This window comes from Lissotriton helveticus, chromosome 5_1 (genome assembly GCF_964261635.1).
Source record: "Lissotriton helveticus chromosome 5_1, aLisHel1.1, whole genome shotgun sequence".
NCBI classification, from domain to species: Eukaryota; Metazoa; Chordata; class Amphibia; order Caudata; family Salamandridae; genus Lissotriton; species Lissotriton helveticus.
In genome coordinates this window covers 1,515,086,042-1,515,108,531 of record NC_136065.1, presented here as the reverse complement: position 1 = coordinate 1,515,108,531, position 22,490 = coordinate 1,515,086,042, and the positions used below count along the sequence as shown (strand labels likewise).

General features: G+C 42.5%; 1 protein-coding gene across 2 annotated transcripts in view; it reads left to right on the top strand.

Annotated features, from left to right (window-relative positions):
- The window catches only part of LOC144753676 (membrane cofactor protein-like), a 419,797-nt gene that overhangs the window by 186,859 nt on the left and 210,448 nt on the right, over positions 1-22,490 (top strand). For both annotated transcript variants that reach the window (XM_078641280.1, XM_078641279.1), the window contains exon 8: positions 11,738-11,944. In XM_078641280.1, coding sequence (XP_078497406.1) covers positions 11,738-11,944 — 207 coding nt within the window. The remainder of the gene's footprint in view (positions 1-11,737; positions 11,945-22,490) is intronic.

The window sequence follows — 22,490 nt, the reverse complement described above, 5'->3', positions numbered from 1 at the left end:
AGTTAAAATAATTCTTTTTCTACATTTCACTACACCTACACACGTATTGTTAGTTAAAATCATTATTTTTCTACATTTCACTACACCTACACACGGTTGCCATGAAGGGGACAATCATCTTGTGGAACCCCTTGAGAAGACAAATTCATTATTTTCACAAGCTAAAGCACAATTAAAACCTCTCTCTCTGCGACCTTCAAACGTCAGTCTTCTGCAACTTAACAAATAAGACATTATTTAAAGTTGCTGGTACAGCTTTCTCCTGAAATGAAAAAAGAGCATACACGACAAAAAGGAGACATAACAGACCAACATTAACCATTTTAATATGCAGCCTATGTTCATTGAAATTAATTAAAACTGGGAAAATGCACAGCTCACACACTTATGTGCTGCATGTTAACATTGTTTAATTATGAAAAAAATCCTTCACCACCAAACATTAGCACATCAAAGAACAAAGATCCTCTCCTTGGAAACACACAGTGATGAATGAGCTAAGAGGAGTTGCAACCCCGTGGGGCCAATAAAGCACCATAGGACCGATGATTTGGTCTTGGGTAGTGCAAATTATCTGAGTCCCTTCTCCAGACTCCCACTCACACCCAAAAGCCTCTGGGGCAGATTTACAAGGACTGGCGCATCCCTGCATATCAGCTGGGATGCGCCAGGTAAGATGGTCACTCACGTTTACCCTTGCGCCACCACAGAGGCGCTGCATTTACAATCGTGGTGCAAGGATAAACAGATGCGTGACGCATCTGATGGCGTAAGGGCGACGCACTGCTGGAGTTTGGCGCAAGTGCGATGCAACTCCAGCAATGCTCAGGGGATGCCAATACCTAACATGCTGCGTCACGCCTTACGCCTGCTTCAAGCAGGCGAGGCTTTTTCCGACGGAACGCCCACCCTGCATACATTAAACCATGGCGCAGGTTTAATGTGGCGCAGGGCTTTACAACGGGACGCGTCTCCCTAGATGCGTCACGTTGTAAATAAGGCGCAACATGGCACATGGTTTACGCCGCCGCTGCGTCACAGAAGTGACACACCGGTGGCGTAAATGTGTCGCAAGGGGCTTGTAAATCTGCCCCTCTGAGTGCTGTGAAACTCATAGCCAGAGCAAATGACGTGGAGGTTTGAGTGAACCAGCGCCACCCAGTGATACGTGCTAGTTAACTCAACTGGCATACAGCAACACCCACTGTAACTAGGAGACTGGTGCCAAATGGTCAGGAATACAGACTAATTTAGAGTGTTGTGGTAATAGAAAATTCACTGATGTCAGTAGGAAATCCCAAATACAGCAGCCAATCCTTGGTGGGGGTCCATGAGCAAATAATTTTTTCAGTGGAGTAAATTGCACTGCCAAATTCCTTCTAGAATGTTCACTTCTTTAATCTCCACAGCACTAAAACATGCCCCTAGTTTGTAATCCAAAGTACTCATAGCCTGTTTGCCTCACCCCAGGAATCAGAGGCCTACAAATGATTTAGCCTGAGCAAATGTCTTGGTATTCAAAAGAACTGTAGGCACAAACAGTGGTTCTCGTGCTTTAATCCCATGTAGCTGAAGTCCACCTCTTTGATGTCTAAGACTCCAAAGTGTTAACATCACTTGGTTTTATTGGACAGCTGACCCCAGCCTCTGTCCTCAGGAAACCTGAGGGATAATGATCATAAAATATTCAGTCAATCCAAAAGTGGTTGTATGTATTTAATAAACACAAGGAGCACCCATGCGAGTACCCATTAAGGTGCCCTGAGGCTCACACCAAAGGAATAATATGAAAGACGAAAATTAATGTTTTAAGTCTCAGACATCTTTATTAATGCAGATTAAGAAAATTTAGTGAATGAGTGAGAGCATTTTTTAATAGTGAATTTAACAGCCACCACCACCTGAGAGAAAGAGAACCTTCTGCGATTAAACCTTTCACCATAACCTTTGGTCATTGCGTAGGTGAAAGTTTCCTACATTACTGACAAGTGTCAGAGAATGGTCAAGTTGAGTTTGCTGCAATCCGCCACACCAGCAACTTCAGACAAGAAAGGCACCAGGTTGCTCTCTCCTCCCCAGACAGTGGGCAAAGCCAAGAGAGGAAGGTGTCATGACACAAACCTCTGACTATAACCCTGCAGTGAGTTTACATTACCTCTTTCTAGGGTCTTTGATATGGTAGTTTGTTATCAGGGTAAAAATTCCCCTCACAATACATTCCAGTTAAGTGATTTTCATTCCAGTTTTCAAAACACAGGCAATGTGTTTTTGCATAGCAAATGTTTGCTTAAAGGCTGTAGTGACTGGCACTAAGATTTGTACTTAATTTTCAGAGCCTTGGAAATTGAATTAAAAAATCCAACAAAGAGCACAGGGGCATATTATCAAGAAACAGTTACAGTTATCGCCGCTTTGGCGGCAGAAAACTGCCACTAAAGAGTCGATAATGGGCTTGATAATATGCCCTTGAGAATTCCAATAGAAGCCCATGTTCTGGTGTCAACACGGGCTACTATTGGAATTCTCAAGGGCATATTATCAAGCCCATTATCGCCAACTTAGCGGCAGTTTTCTGCCGCTAAAGCGACGATAACTTTAACTCCGTGCTTGATAATATTCCTCTTAGTTTAGTAAAATGATCTAAAGGCTGCTTTATCATTCATGCACTTGTACATCATAACCCTACTTAAAAACAAGCCCCTAACAAAACCCCTGGTGCAGCCTCATCTACGGTAAAAAGCAAAGAGCCTTATTACGTGCAGCTTGAATTCAGCCGAATCCCAGAACAGACCATCAACAAGAGAGCCTAAAGTGATACTAGCATGGCCTCATATTATACAGGAAGCAGTTTGATCAGCTGAATATCTTTCTGTCTGTTATTCTACACTACTATGACAAAGTTATTTGTCACCAGCTAGCACTTTACTAAATAGTTACATAAATGGTAGGTTGGAAACCTAAGCCTAGGGATCCACACAGCTCTGCAACAGAAATCGTATTTTGTAAATATTTTTCAGGAATTTCAAATTATTAAACTATGATCAAGGTTTCCTTTTTCTATTCAATTATCCCTCGTAAAATGCCAAACTATGAAAGTGTACTTAGTGTAATAAAGGAATGTGAGGGTCATCACTGCATGACATGGCCTCAGCATGACAATACCACCAATAGTGTAATAAAGGAATGTGAGGGTCATCACTGCATGACATGGCCTCAGCATGACAATACCACCAATTAATTAAAGGAATTTATTAATGACAAGGCTGATATTGGAAGTTGGGTCTCTAGATAGCAGAGGTTTGCAACCTGTCCAAGACACACTCCTAGTCAAGGTAAGTCAGATACACAACCTAAATTAATCTGAGCTCACCCTCTGGTAGCTTGGCACAGAGCAGTCAGGCTTAACTTAAGAGGTAATGTGTAAAGCCCAGCAAAACAGTTCAGCAGAGTGGCAATCCCTCTTGGCAGTACTGAATTGGTGGTGTCTGGGGTCCAGTACTTATACCCAAGTGTGCCTTTGAAGTGGGGGAGACTTCAAAGCGGCCTTTGAAGTACGTAATGTCCCTGCCTTTGCTGCCCTCGCTCCGGACTCACTACTAGGGGGTAATCAGCCCCTTGTCTAGGGCCTACCTTAGTGGTGTCCTACATATCACTAAAAGGAAAGTTTGTGCCAGGCAAGAAGTGTTACTAGCCAGGCCAAAATGGCAGTTTAAAACTGCACCCACAGGCTGTGCAGAGGCAGGCCTGAGGCATGTTTAAAGGGCTACTGAAGTGGGTGGCACAGTCAGTGATGCAGGCCTACTAGAAGCATTTAATTTACATGCCCTGGGACAGACAGTGCAGCGTAGTAAATTAAATTAGGCAATTGGGGATAAGCCAATGTTACCATGTTTTGTATAGGGCACATGCACTTAAGCATTGGTTAGCAGTGGTAAAAAGCATTGGCTTAGCCAATAGGTCTTGCCTCTGAGACCTTATAAGTGTTTTGCCAGAGCTACTGGCTCTACCAATGTCTTTAAGCTATGTTGTAGAGCAGTGTGGGTGCAGTGTTGCATGTTGAAAAGTTATAATTAAGTGTTATAAGCATTTTTGTTACCTTATATATAACCAAGTAGACATTATGTACAACCAAACGGCCCTAAAAAAAACAAAAAACATATAGAATGTGTAGTGTTTGTGTTCATAAGAGTAGACAAGAATGAAGTTCCAAGGTTGAGTTTATTCAGCTCAAGAGTAATACAGCGACATCAGTGAGCAGAAGGCATAAACTGCCAAACAGTCGACATTCCAATACCAACCCCAGAATGTCCATAACACAGTGTTCTACCTACAGGTGCCTGTGAGGCACAATACAGAATACTACAGAATGTCTTCTAGTTTGTCTGTCCTAGTGCTGACGTAATGCTGTGCTGATGCTCAGGTGATGCTGAGTTATACTTACATGGTGCTTAGATGGTAGTGTGTTTGGGTGGAGGTGGTGTTCAGTGATGCTGAGGTGGTGCTGAGTGATGCTTTGGTGGTGCTGTGCTGGTGCAAAGGTGATGCTGCACTAATTCTGAAGTGGTGCTGAGTTGGTGCTGCGCTGATGCTGTGGTGTTGCTGCTCTGGTGCTGAGTTGGTGCTTCGCTGGTGGTGGTGCACTGAGGCAAAGGTGGTGCTGTGATGGTGTTGAGTGATGCTGAGGAGATTCTGCACTGGTGCTGAGGTAGTGTTGAGTAATGCTATGGTGGTGCTGAATGATGATGAGGTGGTGGTGCTGCGCTGAAGTGATGGTGCTACACTGATGCTGAGGTAGTGCTGCACTGGTAGTGAGGTTGTGCTGTGCTGGTACTGAGGTGGTGCTAAAGTGGTGCTGAGGTGGTGCTGGACTGGTGCTGCACTGCTGCTCAGGTCGTGCATAGTTAAACTGACGTAGTGCTTAGGTGATAATGTGCTTGTGCGGAGGTGGTGCTCAGGGGGTGCTGAGTGATAGAGAAGTGCTGTTCAGTGATGCTGAGGTGGTGCTGAGTGATGCTTTGGTGGTGCTCAGGTGATGCTGTGATGGTGCTCAGGTTGTGCTGAGTGATGCTGAGGTGGTGCTGTGGTGGCGCTGAGTGACACTGTGGCGGCGCCAAGTTATGATGTGCTAGTGCTGAGGTGGTGAGGCTGCACTGATGCAAAGCAGGTGCTGCGTTGGTAGTTAGGTGGTGCTGCAATGGTGTTGTGCTAGAGCTGAAGTGGTGCTGCGCTGGTGGTGAGGTGGTGCTGTGGGTGAATAATTTTGAGGTAGTGTTGTGCTAGTGCTGAGACTGGTGAAAGGGTGGAGGAGAAGGGGAGGGGAAAGAGGAACTCTGCCATGGCACACAACCTCATGGGAGGTGGTGAGGCCTAACTCGTGGGAGGTGGTCGGTACTAACTCATGGGAGGTGTTTGTAAGTTTGGAAAGAGATGCACTTTAACATAAAGGGATCAGAATCAATGTAGGCGATTTCTGGAATTATGCATACTAAGATACAACAGTTAAAATTATGAAAGTTGTTGCATTCCATGAGCCTTATGAGCCTTCCCCCCCTTACCCCCCCAAGAGAAAAGATGTCACAAACAAGAATGTGTGTACTAGAATGAAGGAAGATTCGCAAAGTCTGGGGTCTCATCATTAATTTCGATATTGTATCTCTGAAGGCATCTGAGGAGAAACAGCTTGGAAAAGAAAGAGGAGGAGAGAAGTGAGGGAGAGAGTGGAGGGAACGGCAAATACAAGGGTGAGAGCGAAGAGCTGCACAGTGAGGGCAGGAGGAAAGAATTAAAAATAGATCGTCTGAGAAAACTTACTGGTGCATTCCAGACAGCTCCTAACGTCCAATTAGGGAATGAATTAATGAAATAACGGGAATTATGACTTTTATTAATATTGCTTGGTTTGATACTTATCAAGGACAAACAATGTAATTAAAAGAGTTTCTAGATGCGAGAACTTAAGAGAAACACCTTCAGAAAATGACTACATTGACCACAAAACACGTGTAAACAATGAAAATCCAAAACAGAGAACATGGGACAATATTATCAAGAAAAGGCGGCACATTATCGCTGCTTTTATCGGCAGGAAACTGCCGTTAAAGCGGCGATAATGGGCTTGATAATATGCCCTTGTGAATTCCCATAGAAGCCCAGGTTAACACATTCTCCTCATGCGTGCCCCCATTTCACTCTGCCTTCTTAACGTGCTAGCCCTGTGCTGCATTCCAAATTGCTTCTAACCACAGCAGCTACAACATTGCCTCTGCACCCGTCTGTGGGGTTAATGGCAGCCATGGTCGATTTTCGGGCGGGGCACCCACCTGACCACAAGAGGCTAACCGAGTTTAAAGTGCGCATATCACCTTGGCCGGCTGTCTTGCGACAGTCAGCCTGACATGCACACTTTAAACCTCTGCTACCTGAGCTGTTTTAGATAGCTAGGTGGAGAGCAGGCACAGGGCTCCAGTGTCTGCAGGAGCGCTGAGTGAACCCTCTCGAATCAATCCTGGCACTTCTTTCATGCTGAATAATATTATCAGCAGCATGAGAGCAGCATCTGCATTGGTTAGGGGAGTTGACTCTGGGACCCTTTGCTGCTTTGGAGCCACCAACTGCGGGACCGGAGAGTAATAAGAGGCTGTGGGTAAGTCTGTTCCTTCTTTTTAATTAAAACTGCTTTTTTTAACCCATTTACATGCAGTGTGAGAAACTCACACTGCTTTGTTTCACCCTCTGCCTCAGTGATCTCAATTGTGGCCAATTATAAACAGTGTTTATAACAGACAGCAATTGAGAGCTTGTTGGTTTCTCACAGTGCCTGTAAGTGGGTCAAAATATTTGCCGCATGACTTTCAAATAGAAGCAGCCTCCATCAGTTGGGAACCCTGATTGAGAATGGTCAATCAAAGTGGAGGATTCCATATACTGAAAAATGTTTATCTCTTTTTCTAAGTTTTGGAATGGGGAGCAGTTGGGATATGAATCGTGTAGAATCTGCCAATGTTTTTTTCAGAAGTGGAATTAGTAAGACATATTTGCAGCTGGCTGGAACCACTGCTGAAGATATAGACAAGTTGCATAGCGAAGAGAGAGTCCGAGTCACTTCTGGGACAGTGATCTAGAGAAAACTCTGATTTGGTATGAAACACACTTTGTTCAGGCACAGCTGTAATTTTCACGTCAGTCTCACCTGGCATGTGAGGTCGCCGCGTTCCTTCTGCACACTGGCTACGATGACCCCCATAGGTGCAAGAGCAATTCTCTTCACACTTCTCTTTGGAGATCCAATCGCCAGGATATTCCACTGGACCTTACTTCCTCCAGCGCTCTCCTCTCCCTCACAGGGTGCACTGGTCTTGGCACAGGCAGAAGTCTTTCAGAGCGTCTCCTGCTCTCACAGCCCAACTGGCTGTTTGTCAGTTGACTATTTTCGGGGCCTTCAGCTCTCCTTCTTATAGTCTATTTCCAGACACCAAATGTGAATTATAATGCTTCCAATTAAATTGACCCCTCCTCTGTCCTTCTGTTCCTCCAGAAAGCCATCTGTTACAGCAGGAGCTACTCCAAATCTGACAGCCACACAACACAGACCATGGGAATGACTAGATGTTCACCCCTGGATGTCAGCCACAGTGATATGTGTATCAAAAGATTTTTCCAGGGCCTCAGCCCTCTTCTTAATGATGTTACTATCAGCCCTGTCTCCTTCCTGAGATATGCCCTAGCCCCTTCCCAGTGACCTCTCTCTGGATCAAAGATAAGCCTTTGAAGTACTAATAAGTGTCTGGCTCTCCCTTCGTCCAGTGTGTCCCACCAAACTCACAGGAATGCAGCAATCCACAAATCTGGCTGGGGAGATTCCTTTACCTCCTTCTGCTCCTCCAGTTAGCCCTGGGTACCCCAAAATGGAGCCTAGAATCTTGCATGTATTGTACTATTCAGAGGCACACATACACCACCACATATATATATATATATATATATAATGCACTGGACATCATGACATCTTCCATGTATTGTACAATTCACAGGCGCACATACATCCAGCACATTTATATAACGCACATGCACTGCGCAACACTACACACAATCCAGCTGTAGGCCAAGGGCGAGTTAAGTACATTGCAGCAGAGCTTTAAAAGAGAGAACCTGTAGGCCTCACTCCATTGACAAAGCTGAAAAAGTCTGTTCACTCCTACTGATCACTACACAGTATACTTTCATCACCAAGCTGGCACTTCCTAACTCCCAGTATAGCCAGTAGCCTTTGACCACTATGAGAGTAGCGCTTTGGGAGCCCCTCCCGATCCAAAAATACCCCAATCCTTGCGACAGGCCTCTATCCTGGCACACAGACACAATCTGTTTTCTTCTGTGACAGTAAAAAATTAGCAGTTCCAAATCAAGGGGGGAGTGAACCTCACCAGCATATAGACCAGGTTCTGGAAGAAATTATCTCGGAGACCCTCAACCACATTGTCAACTCCAACAGTGTATGTTATGTCTGTTGGAGTGATATGGTGGACAGTGTCATCATTGGGTCTCTTCACTTGAGTGTTTGGTTCTACCAGTGAATCAAATCTCCACCAGGAGGGAGATTGTCTGGACGTAAGAGAATGGTGGAATCTGGGTGATATAAGTAAAATGACCCTCTATACCTGAAAGTATGATTTATTCGAAAGAAAGGGGTAGGGGTAACACTACAAATGTAGTGATGTTGATTAGGACTCTTAATGGGTCCTAAACATCTAAAGATCTAGTCGACATGTTTCAGTTTTGGGTTGCTTCTGGGGTCCAAGGCCTTCATCAGGACCATGTGTGGTAGAGCCCAATATTCATTCATTATTGGTAGGAATGTTTAGTAAGGATATTAACTTACCGTTCTTCTCTCCTGGGCCTCATTATGGCCCATGACAGTTCTTGGTTATAGGTGTGAGTCTTGCCTATAAGTTCAAATGGGGTATGGCTACCACCATGGGGTTCGGGTAGAGTAGGGTGTTCCTTTTGTAATCTATTAGGTATGTTACTCCCAACGCCTTTGCTGTCCGCGTCCCTCCTGTCCTGGTTATAGGGTTTAACAGACACTGTCGGAGATGGCAATGTGGTTAGGGTCTTCAAGACAATTTCTCTGAGCCTCTGGTCTATAGACTGGTATGGTTCACTCCCCTCTTGATTTACTTTTAGATTATAATTGGAAGCTGAGTGAACCCTATCCCCTCCCCCTTTTGATTAAAGATGAAGAATCTGCATCAGGATCCAGACATCATTATATTTAGGACACACAGGGCAGGGTTTCACATCCATCCCCATGCAAGGGAGTTTTCCCTCCCAACACTCGGTGTCTCTATGCTTGTGCTTGCTTTTAGCTAGGTTTGCGCTATGGAAACACCATCTCTTGCATGATAAATACATATGTGTAGAGTTTTGTACTGCTGAAATCTAATTAGAACCAGAAATAGTGTATACTTGTTTTAGTGCCGCAATATAGTCACGTTTTGATTCTGGACTGTAATTCTGGTGCCATGAAAGAGGCACTCACATCCACATTTAATGTGTGTTAACTCATCAAAATAACAGAGAACTGATAGAAGCAGTTGAACTTAAAATTTGTGAGTGGGATAATGGAATTAAATGTTGATGCAATCACTGAGTCATATTCTTCTGCACCACCCTCAGTGCTGTGCATCTTATTGCAAGAAAGGGAAGAGTTAGAGTATACAAGCACAGCTGTTACATTTACATTAGTAATCTAGGAATTGAATGGCTGTGAAGATAGTAAAGAAGTATGAGAAATGATGGGCCCGATTCACAGAACTAACTTAAGACAAAATCCTAAACTTACTACCATTTTGGCATTCACAGAAGGCACCTACTCATTTTGGTATTCACAGAAGGCACTTACTCATTTCGGTATTCACAGAAGTTAGGAGTCCTAACTTTAGGACTCCTAAATGCCTTCTGTGAATACCGAAAGTCTTAAAGTTAGGATTTTTCTCAGTTTAGGAGTAGTAAAGTTAGGTCTCCTAACTTTAGAACTCCTAAATGCCTTCTGTGAATACCAAAAGTCTTAAAATGGTAGTAAGTGTAGGATTTTTTCTTAAGTTAGTTCTGTGAATCGGGCCCCTATTGATTAACAAAGGGGAGCAAATAGAAAGGTATATCAGGGCGGTCAAACCAACCCAGTGTAACTGGTTGATTGACTTCGAGTAAAGTACTTGGAGCAAAAATGGCATCCAAGATATACCCACATGGTGTGTTTCTTGGTCAACTCTCTACTTGAAATCAAGAGTGGATAGTAGGTTTAAACAGGAGTTGACCACTAGTGTGCATTTTCATCAATACAAAAAATGAAAATTACAAATACTATAAAAGTGGAAAATGTAAGCGTGAAAGAAGTGGTAAAATTGGATAGAGAAGTGCATCAGAAAGAGCAAATGCTGTTGTGGAAGATCCTAAAGAGAATTGATTTTGCTAATGGAAAGGGAGAATCTCTTGAGACAGAGATCCTCAGGTACTTTTGCTAATTGCTGCCTTTTTCATATCAGCGGTTATGTCAGGTAATATTATAGCCTTGGGGAATTGCAGTTTTAAATTCTGGATTAAAAGAGTGATGTAACCAAGTTTCTGTAACAAATAAAATATCCATATTATGGGAGGTAATAAACAGAAGTAATTTATCCTTATACAGTAATAGAACAGGCATTTAATAAATAGCAGTTAATAGTAACTTTGGCTGTGAAACTACTCTCAGCAGGCTGTCTAATGCAATTATCACTGTTTCACTTTTACACACTAAGGGGCCGATTACGATTGCGGATTTCTCGCATCCACCGGGCCGGCGGAAGCCACCGCCGGCCCGGAGGATGCGGGAAATCCGCCGGGGAGCCTTGCAAGACCCACCGCCATATTAGGATGGCTGGTGGGTCTTACTATCTGTCCGCCGCTAATCCGCCGCGGGCGGATTCCGCCCGCGGCGGAAAAGCATTAACATGGCTGGCGGTGTCTATCAGACACCGCCAGCCATATTAGGATGACAGCGGAAAGATGCCTTTACACGGCGGCATTTCCGCCGTGTAAAGGCATACGGAATTGTGTTTCCCCAGGGGTAAAGGGGGGGGGGTGGGGGGTGCACATGGGGGGTACCTATGGTACCCCCCTGCATTTGCCTGCACAAAGCGGCAAGCACCGCGAGGTGCCTGCCGCTTTATGCATGCAAATGCACAACTTACTTTTTTATCATTGCGGCGGGTGCTGCTTCAAGCAGCACCCGCCGCAATGATAAAAATACAGGATGTGACCGCCAGGGTGGCGGTCACATCCTAATTTGCACGGAGGGACCGCCGCTGCCCCTGCGGACGGTCCCTCCTTCTCTATGGTGGCGGACGGACTCAGGTCCGTCCGCCATCATAATCGGCCCCATAATGTACAATTCCCCAACCCAGCAATGTTTCGGCAGGACATCAGCGATGGGCAAAGTCCCTACCTTCAGCAATAAAAAATCAATTTGTGTTCCAATATCGAAGGATTTGTCTGGGTTTTATTTCATCTGATTCAAATTACATTTTCAAAATGTGCACGCTAAGGGTGGAAATACGAATGAGAATACTCTAGTCATTATGTTGTACTAATGAATTCTGCTGGTCTGATAAAGGCAGATGTCAAACTGCTAACCAATTCAGAATTAGGCGCGACATGACCCACCCACAGGGTATTTTTAATTATTCCCTTTATTTTTAAGGGGCCAGCTGTCCGGAACCTGAGGTTGCAAATGGGCATATAATCTTTGGAAATAAGGAAACATTTCAGTCTGGATTAGAAACTGGTTACAGAGTCTCGACGTCTGTTAAATTTCAGTGTGATCCTGGCTTCTATGTGAGTGGAAGTGATGCGATACAGTGTCTACCAAACAGACAATGGAAACCGAACAAACCAAACTGTGTGCTCAGTAAGTACAACATGTCCTTGTGAATATTCACGTGCATTTTCTTGCCCCTCACTACTTTCCTCTGTCTCTCCTCCCGCCTAAATACCCTCAGACTGAAATTGTAGAACGTGCTACCCATGCAATGGGGAGTTTCCCCATTAAGTCTCCTTAGACAAAATAACACCAAATTACCAGGTCCACTGGAATTACGCAGCAATGGAGGACCAAATTATGTGCAAGGTTTACTAAAGTATGGAGCAAGAAAACACAAATGATGTGGCATAATGCGGCGCATTTTGTACTAGTATTAGTTCATTATTTTGTAATTTATAAACATGATAAGGCTGTCTGGACAAAGGTTTCATTTTATTCGTTCTAGTTTAACACTCAAATACAGCAATATGCAACTGCAAGGTGAACTTTTGCCAAGCGCTTTCCGCTGCACAGCAACAGGCATTTTTAGTAACTTTTGATCTGTTTGAGTGAAAAATATTTTTTTACATTAAAATTGGGAAATCATGCAACAGTTGATGGATTATGTGGCAAATCAATAACTATGCAAAAACACTGTGGCAGCAGGGTTGTAGGATTTTAGTGGCCCTGCAAATTACTGAATGGATAATTAATGTAGTTATATTTGTAAGTTCCTATACAGCAAGGTGGTCATCTATTTATGGACTCTCGATGCTGAAAATAAAGAACAAAACTGTTGGCTAGATGCCCTTATTGACCAAGGTGAGCAGGATAGATAGAACTAATGCTAATCCTTGCTAATGCTTGTTTCAAAATGTTCACAGCAGGCAAACTCCCAGAATCCTCCCTGAAGAAGATGTTACCTTGTTTCACTTTCTTTCTCTGAATTGTGTTGTTGTGGAAATGTGCAGCAGCTATGGTAGAAGTAGGTATCTGCAATAAGGGAAATGGGCAGTGGTCCTTCTAAAAACGTTTGGGCACCTGCACCTATTTTATTTTCATTAATTCAAAGAAAAAACTGCCTAAAGTAGATTCTCTGTGCCACCAGGAGCCAGTGTAACTGGTGTTGGGGTGCAGAGCTGCGTCTTGGCTAATAAAACATCATTTGAGCAGCTTCTGATTTCAATCTGAGTATTTTAGCTGACCTAAAAGCATGTCATGCTTGGATATTTGGAGCCCATGTTTCATATGAAATGACATTTTTTAAATTTTATATAGCTTTTGTACCACTCGATACTGCCTATCATTAACTGCACCAACATGATGTTTGTTGTTTTAATTATGAACGTTTTTAATGTTATGTACTTTTATGGATGTATCTATTCCGAATAAAGATCATTTGACTTGACTTGGCATGTCATTGGTGTAATTGAGTCTATCACCAATGCATGACCGTAGACAGTCGCCCAGTCATGCTGATGCTCAGAGAAATGTAGATATTTATTATTCCAAGATATGTTGGCCCAGGAGGCTTCCCTGGTATCCACCAGTCCCTCGAACAGTGAGGGATGATACTCTGCTCACATTGTTAAATTATAAGGCAGTGACTAGTATATTGCTTTATTGTTTGATTAATAAAAACCATTACAATCCTGAATATACAACAATAAAAACATGTATCAGTCAGTTACTAAAAATATGTACACTTGCAAGGCAATACAAAGAATGTTAACTAAGTTTCTAAATCTTTGCTTGCATTATTTCCTCACTCACTTTTTAAACCAACCCTGGATACGCCATGTGGTCTACTAATGGTGTCAGATGTGAATAGGGGGTAATTGGACAGTATGATAGTTGACAATAACTGGTTGTTTAAAACCCGATCAACACCCTTAAGAATTACAAATCCCTCTGCTATGATGCTGGATAAAATGTGGACTGCAATAGGACCAGGGATCACTGTGGGTAAGACACAGTGATATTTCACTTTAGTTTTAATGTCATGCTAAAAAGAGGGACAGTCAATAGTCATTAAATGGGGGTGTTAGAAATGGGGGTTTCTAGTTTCTAGTTGGCAGCGGTAGGTACGTTTGCCCAAATAGGGACCCTTGCTTCTAGTCAGGGTAAGGGGGATACACTTCTAAAATAACCCCTGCTCACCCCCGTTGTAGCTTGGCATGAGCAGACAGGCTTATGTGAGAGGCAGTGTGTACAGCATTTGTGAACACATACAGTAATACAGTGAAAACACTACAAATGGACACCACACCAGTTTAGAAAAATGTGTAATCTTTATTTAAACCAAACAAGACCAAACAACAAAAATCCACAAAACGGTAATAAAAATATGACTTAAAAATGATAGAAATAGTTCAGTTCAAAGCAAACTGCATATGCAACACTTTTCACACAAAGACCCCCATTAGGATGGCGGGCGGATCGCCCCCGCCATCCGTGCCGGAATGACCCCCCGCCATATTAGTATGGCTGGGGGTCAGCGGCGGACAGAAAGACTGTCCGTCTCTTTTCCGCCCCGGTCGCCGTACGACCGGGCAGAAAAGGGTTCTCTATGGTGGCGGGGTCTATCAGACACCGCCAGCCATATTACAATGGGCATTTTCCAATGCCTTTCCATGGTGGCATTGCCGCCACGGAAAGGCATGCGGAGTCTGCTCTGGGGGCCCGTTGTGGGCCCCCAGAGACTCCGGGGGGGTCGGGGGTGCACATGGGGGTACTTTTGGTACCCCCAGCATTTCAAAGAACAACGTGGCAGGCAGTCTCTAGAGGTCCAAAACAACAGCTGTCGCCTCTCTGAAAGTCAGAACTCCCAGCAAGGAAGTTCAGGGGAGCTGGTGGTGAAGTGTTTGTGTCCCTGAGACTTCAGAACAGGAGGCAAGCTCAATTTCAAGCCCTTGGAGATCTTCCTTAAGCAGAGGACACAACCAACAGCAAAGTTGTTTCTCCTTTCCTTGGCAGCAAGTAGTCACTACAGGCCAACCCAAGACAGCAAACAGCACAGGGACAGTATTGCGCCTCAGCTTCTCCAGCTCTTCTCCTTCATTCCCAGAAGTGATCTAAAAGTCTGGGGTCTGAGCCCCAATATTTATACTACAAAATCCGTTGTCCTCTTGTGGCAGAGAAGCCCTGTGCTCAGTCAAAACCAGTTCTGTCCTCTCTGGTGCAGTTTCCTGGCATGAGGTGGAGACAGCATTGTGGAAGGCAGACCAGGCCCATTCAGGTGAAAGGAAATCTCCTCCCCCTACTCTGATTGCAGCCCAGGTCTATTCAACCCAGCTCTGACTCATCAGACTCTCTGGAGCTACTGCACCTCCACAGCCTCTGACACTCCAAAATCAGACAGTCAATCAACATCCTAGCAGAGGCACACTAGATGGCTAAGCAAGAAAATATCTTCTTTCTAAAAGTGTCATTTTCAAACAAAGAATGTAAAAATCACCCTTACTAAAAGAAAAAAACATTCTGAGTTCAGGCATGCTAAACTTTATTTTCCTACCTTGTTTCCAGGTGTAGTTAGTCTTACAAAATGTTATAAGCAAACTCCCCATTCAATCCTATAGGAACAGGTAGCCTTGCAATAGTGAAAAACAAAATTAGCAGTATTTCACTATTAGGACATGCCACACATGTCCGGGCATGTCCTACCTTTCACATACATTGTACCCTGTCCACTGGGGTAACCTGGGCCTGACTTAGGGATGACTGACATGTAAGAAAAGGGAAGGTTAAGGCCTGGCAAGTGGGTGCACTCGCCAAGTAGACATGGCAGTACTAGACTGCCCACAGGCACTGCAATGGCAGGCCTGAGTTACATTTACAGGGTGCTTATGTAGGTGGCACAATGAGTGCTGCAAGTCAACTAGCAGCATTTGATTTACAGGCCCTGGGCACACACAGTGCACTGTACTAGGGACTGACCAGTACATTAAATATGCAATCATGGAAACACCAATCCATAACAATCATTTACAAAGAGAGCACTTGCACTGCACTGAACAGCAGTGGCAAAGTACCCAAAGCATCTAGACCAGAAAAACGGAGTCCAACACACAGCAGAAACATAGGAGGTCAAGGCAAAAATACAGGGAAACCCACGCCCATGATGCCAGGTCTAACAGGGAGCTACTAACAATTCCACTAATAAGCCAGTTCTATTTGTAGGTGGGTGAATCCCCGCAAGGGTGGTGAAAATAAACTTTGTGTCACACAGGACATAGCACACACAAAAAAAGAGAAAGAATGCAACATATATATGTATATATATACAACAATGTGCAAAATACCGGGTTGGCCCCTGTCAAGTACAATATAGTGACAATAACGACACTGCATGTTCAATGCTGCCCAAAGCAAATTAACAAGCGTTAGCTCACTAACTCTCACAGTTTGTAAGTCTTTTTACTGCTCTTGCAACAAACTTAGTGAACCGAATATTCAGCATTGGGTTATCTGGATTCATGGATGTTAAGCTTGCTTGTCGACAGGAGTGAACACCAATGGGGTCATTAGGATGGCGGGCGGATGGGATTGGGACCGCCCGCCTCAAGGGCGGGGGACCCCTGTGGGCAATTAGGTTGCACCCGCCACAGTGGCGGGCGCATCCTGCATTCCTGGCATTGTGGCGGCCGGTGAACTCAGCACTGCCCGCCACAATGCCAGGAAGGCATGTTGTGCATGGAACTGCTGGGGGGTACCATAGGTACCCCCCATGTGCCACCCCCCACCCCCCAACATCCTGGGGTCCTGCAACAGGCCCCCAAACACAAACACCGCATGCCTTGCTGCCAAGGAAAGGCACCCTCCCGCCTGCAGCCTGATATGGATGGCGTTGTCTAGCAGACATCGCCACCATATGAAACCCCTTTCCGCCCGGCCAACTCATTGACCGGGTGGAAAAGTGGCAGACGGTCTTCCCGTCCGCCGCGGTCCCCCCGCCATACTAATGTGGCGGCGGGAAATGGGTGGCAGGCGTACCAGGATGTAGGGCCGCCCTACATCCTAATGGGCCCCCAAGTTTTTTCCATTCGCCCGGTAGCAGAATCTTTCGATCATTCAGGAGTGCAGGGCAGAGGCATACCACATGCTCAATTGTTTCCTTACTATTCCTGCGCTGCCTACACATTGTGTTGTTGCTTGTACGGCACCAGCCTGGTAGATGGTATAAAAAGGGGCATTCTCCCATTCCAAGTGCCAAAAATCTTTTTTTCCAGTGCACTGCGTACGTAAATGACAGGTAAGGCGCCACTACCTCTGCCTTGAACCCTGATATGACTATCCACGTGTGAGTATGCTGAACCAGTTGTGCTCTGTCTGAGTGGAAGGACCAGGAACAAACGTGCCTTTTAATAAACATTTTAAGGGTCTGCTGGGGAGGATTAGAACTCCAAATTTCTTCAGCTTCCAGGAGTTTTAAAGAATCTTGTAGATACAGTCGGTATGATCCCCCAAGCTGACTAGTTGATATTTCCTGCACACAGTTTACCCTCCAAGCTTCCTTCCCTGGACATACGTAGCTTATTACGCAGCTTGATGAAGGCTCCGGCCCCCACCGCTCGATGATCTTGGAGACCAAACTCAAGTCGTATTTGGGAGGGGATGAGGATATCGGAAGTTTCAACACTTGCTTGAAAAGTCTAGTTGTTGTTTTATTCACAAGTTTGTTGTCTTACCCCTGCATATCTCCTGACCATAGGAGAGGTAATTAAGGATCTTTGCATTCATGACGCTTATTAGGGATCAGTGACTAAATATCGAGGGACAGAATATCGATTGTCCAGAATATTGATTCAAAAATATCGCGGAACAGAATATAGAATCCCTATCTACAAACAGGTAAGTACTAAAATATCGAGTATAAAATATTGACATTTAAAATATAGTTAACTAAAATATCGAATGTTTTAAATGTATTAAAAATAATATAAAAGTAATTAAATTATAAACACAATTAAATAAAACATTATTAAAATAATGTAAAAAAGCTTACAATGTAAAAATAATAAATGTAATGTAAAAAGAACATACTTTTGAATATATATATTTACTTAATATTATTATAAAATAATTATTCATCTCAATGATAAAATATTTAAAACATTATTAGAAATATATTCACATATATATATAACTAAACCTATTATATAACTATAAAAATAAATAATATATCATAATTTAAATAATTAAAGTAATACTTTTTATTTTAATTAATAATTCACACTACATTAAATATAACAAACATTACATAGCTAAGGGAATACAATCAGTATTCACACTCCAACAAGTGCAAAAGTAGAGAATTAGTTGAATAGCGTGTGGGTACAAATTACTATTCCCACTCCAGTGAGTGCAACAGTAGGGAAAGTGTTGGATAGCGGGAGGGTAAAAATGAGTATTCACACTCCAGTGCAACAGTAGGGAAAGCGTTGGATAGCGTAGGGGTAAAAATTACTATTCCCACCCCAGCGACTTGAACAGTAGGGAAAGCATTGGATAGTGGGAGGGTAAATATTACTATTCCCACTCCAGTGAGTGGAACAATAGGGAAAGTGCTGGATAGCGTAGGGGTAAACATTATTATTCCCACTCCAAGGAGTGCAAAAGTAGGGAAAGTGTTGGATAGCGTAGGGGTAAAAATTACTATTCTCACCCCAGCGACTTGAACAGTAGGGAAAGCGTTGGATAGTGGGAGGGTAAAAATTACTATTCCCACTCCAGTGAGTGGAACAATAGGGAAAGTGTTGGATAGCGTAGGGGTAAACATTATTATTCCCACTCCAAGGAGTGCAAAAGTAGGGAAAGTGTTGGATAGCGAAGGGGTAAAAATTACTATACCCACTCCATTGAGTGGAACAGTAGGGAAATAATTGCTATTCCAAGTCCAGAGAGTGCAACAATAGAGAAAGTGTTGGATAGCGTAGGGGTAAAAATGACTATTGCCACTCCAGTGAGTGCAACAGTAGGGAAAGTGTTGGATAGCGGGAGGGTAAAAATTAGTATTCACACTCCAGTGCAACAGTAGGGAAAGCGTTGGATAGCGTAGGGGTAAAAATTACTATTCCCACCCCAGCGACTTGAACAGTAGGGAAAGCGTTGGATAGTGGGAGGGTAAAAATTACTATTCCCACTCCAGTGAGTGGAACAATAGGGAAAGTGCTGGATAGCGTAGGGGTAAACATTATTATTCCCACTCCAAGGAGTGCAAAAGTAGGGAAAGTGTTGGATAGCGTAGGGGTAAAAATTACTATTCTCACCCCAGCGACTTGAACAGTAGGGAAAGCGTTGGATAGTGGGAGGGTAAAAATTACTATTCCCACTCCAGTGAGTGGAACAATAGGGAAAGTGTTGGATAGCGTAGGGGTAAACATTATTATTCCCACTCCAAGGAGTGCAAAAGTAGGGAAAGTGTTGGATAGCGTAGGGGTAAAAATTACTATTCCCACTCCATTGAGTGGAACAGTAGGGAAATAATTGCTATTCCAAGTCCAGAGAGTGCAACAATAGAGAAAGTGTTGGATAGCGTAGGGGTAAAAATGACTATTGCCACTCCAGTGAGTGCAACAGTAGGGAAAGTGTTGGATAGCGTAGGGGTTATAATTGCTATTCCAACACCAGAGAGTGCAACAGCAGAGAAAGTGTTGGATAGCGTAGGGATTAAAAATAACATACTTATCAATTAATTTTTTTAATTAAATGATGAATTAATAATAAAATAACATTAAAACAAAGCATAGGGGTAAAAATGACTATTCCCACTCCAGTGAGTGCAACAGTAGAAAAAGTGTTGGATAGCGTAAAGGAGTCATTTAGAAGACCAAGTCCTACAATTTAATTCAAATTAATTAAAAGAAATAATTAATTATTTAAATCTTAATTTACCTCCAACAATTTTCCACTATAAACGTCACCTCCAATAATCTACAATATTAATAAATTAACATAAATAATAAACATTTAATGAATTAGCTAATCACAATTAACAAAAATTTAAAAACAATGATATGTAAATTAACACAATTAACAGTATAAAATAATTGATTCAATATTATATAAATATTAATACACATTAATTTTCAAATATTTTAATAAACACCATACTCCCATATAAACACTCAAAACACTCCTATTCTGTTTTACATAATTAAAAATAATTAAAATATCAATACATTAATTATTAATAATTCATATTTAATTAATTACTAATTAATAACAACTCACACCATTTACATATTTATGTATTTATTTATAACTTGTATTATTAACTTTTTAAATATGTAATAATACACTAATTAACTTAATTAGCAGTATTTAGCAGTATTAATTATTAACCATAGGTTATTAATGAATTATTATTATCTTTTTTAATTTACGTTAGATTACTTCCCACCCTATTCCCCTATGAACCCACAACCCGCTACGGAATTAATATACGCAATTTTTTTTACCAATATTAATTATTAAACAATAAATTATTAAGTAATACATTATTTTTGTTTAATTTAAATTAAATTACTTCCCACCCTATTTCCCTATAACCCACAACCAGCTACAGAACTTATATACATAAAAAAATTAATTAACATAAAATTCATTACCTTAAAAAAATTGTAACATGCATTAAAAAATATACTTTTACCACATATACTAACATAATATAATTAAAAATAATTGTGATATAATAACATTCTATATTATAACATACTATATAATGACATTCAATGTAATGAAATTCGATATAATGACATTCCATATAATGACATTCCATATTACTTACCTATATGTCGATATTATTTCCAACTATATTATGTCCATTCTATATTCTGTCCTCTCGATATTTCTGATTCGATATTATGTCGTCTCGATATTTTTTATTCTATATTTTGGGTGTTTACCGCTTATTAGAGGGGTCAAGCTGGGGCCGGATAGCTGCCTTGCGAGGTTGGTAAGTGCTACCTGATTGTCAGGGCTTTGGATTCCACCTCCTCTCTGTGTTTTGAAAACGAGGCCAATTTGTCCATATGGACCCCTAAGTATTTGCTTGCGGTGGCTCTATCAATACTTTTGGCGTTGTACTGCCTGTTTCCTTGAGCCGTTTGTGATTGCCCTTAATATGTTTAGTTCAAGCTCAATTTTGGTGGAATGTAGAGATAGCTGGTCTTTGCAGACTAACCCCGGTGTGACTGAGGAAGATCGTGTCATCAGCGTATAGCAGGTTGCTGATTCTGGTCTAGGCAAGTTTTGAGGGGATGAGAGTTGACATCATCAAGTGACTGTGATAGGCCTGTTATGAAAAGATTGAAGAGAAGGGGCCCCAACACACAACCTTGTTTTACTCCATGCTAGGTTTGTATCTTTCTGGAGATATGGGTTCTGTCTCTGAGTTTTATACAAACCCATGTGTTTGTGTGTAGCTGGAATATGGCTTGTAAGAATATAAATGGAATCCCCCATTTCTTCAGTTTGGGCCATGATTGGCCTCTGGGCACATGGTCAAAAGCGGCCATGAAGTCGACAAAACAACAGTGAATTGATATTCCTGAGGCCGCTGCTTTATCCAACAGGATCGATGTTGCAAGCAAGTTTGTGATGGTTCCTGATTTTGCGACAAATCCTGTCTGATTGAAGAGTACAATATAGTTTTTTTGTGGCCCAAAACATCAGATTTTGAAGGAGCAACTTGGCGTAATATTTATATTCATCTTCAGAAATTGTGATCATCCTGTAATTTTTAGGGTGTGACCTCTAGCTGCCTTTGTATATTGGTGTATGATGGCTTCACGCCAGGATTCCGGTATCAGTTGGTTTGTCCAGCAGCAACTTTATAAGAGTGCCAGATTTGTCGCCCAGAAATCAGTGCCATGTTTGTACCGGGCTTGAGGTAAACTGTTTGGCCCAGGAGCTCCGTTCAAACCGACCTTGCTATGATTTATGCTATTCTAGTCATTAGGGCTTCTAGTGTTTTGGGTACCTGTTGAGGAGGCACTTCTTGCTGGGATGGAGATTTAATGGCGGTTACAGGTGGCATCCTAATGATCGATTCTGCAGATTGCACGTATATCTCGGTTTGAATTGTGCTGAAAAGGCACTGCTGCTGGCTTAAGTCGGTCTGGGGTCCCAAAGTTAGAAGTTTGACCAGTCAGCCATTTCTGTTTTTTTTAAAGTGAGTCACTAAGAAAGATACCCATTCATCTTCGCTAACGTTTGCACTACTTTGGCCTCCCTGGTTATATGTTTTCACGTTGGCAAGAAACCAGAATGAAATTTGCTTGTCTAAGTACCTTTTGGGCTTGCTTGTATGTGTTACATAGGAGATCTTCTCCTTGATTCCTCCGGACTTGTCTAAGAGCGGAATTACATAGGGATTTCATAGGCAAGGTTAGATCTTGCATTTGTTTGTGGTGTTCACCTTGAGGTTGGTAGGAGACATTATTGGAGGTGTGTTTGCTCATGTTTACTATGTCCGATTTATTAATTTTTTACAAGTGCTATCCGAAAATTCTCCTTACCACTTAACTTGAGTTCATCATTGTGCTGTTCTATGGCTTCCCTGATTTGTGTCTGCTCTGGATTATTCACAGAATTTATGAGGGTTATTAGAGCCTCTAGTCCAGATGGTGGAAGGTGCAATGGTGGTTTTTGG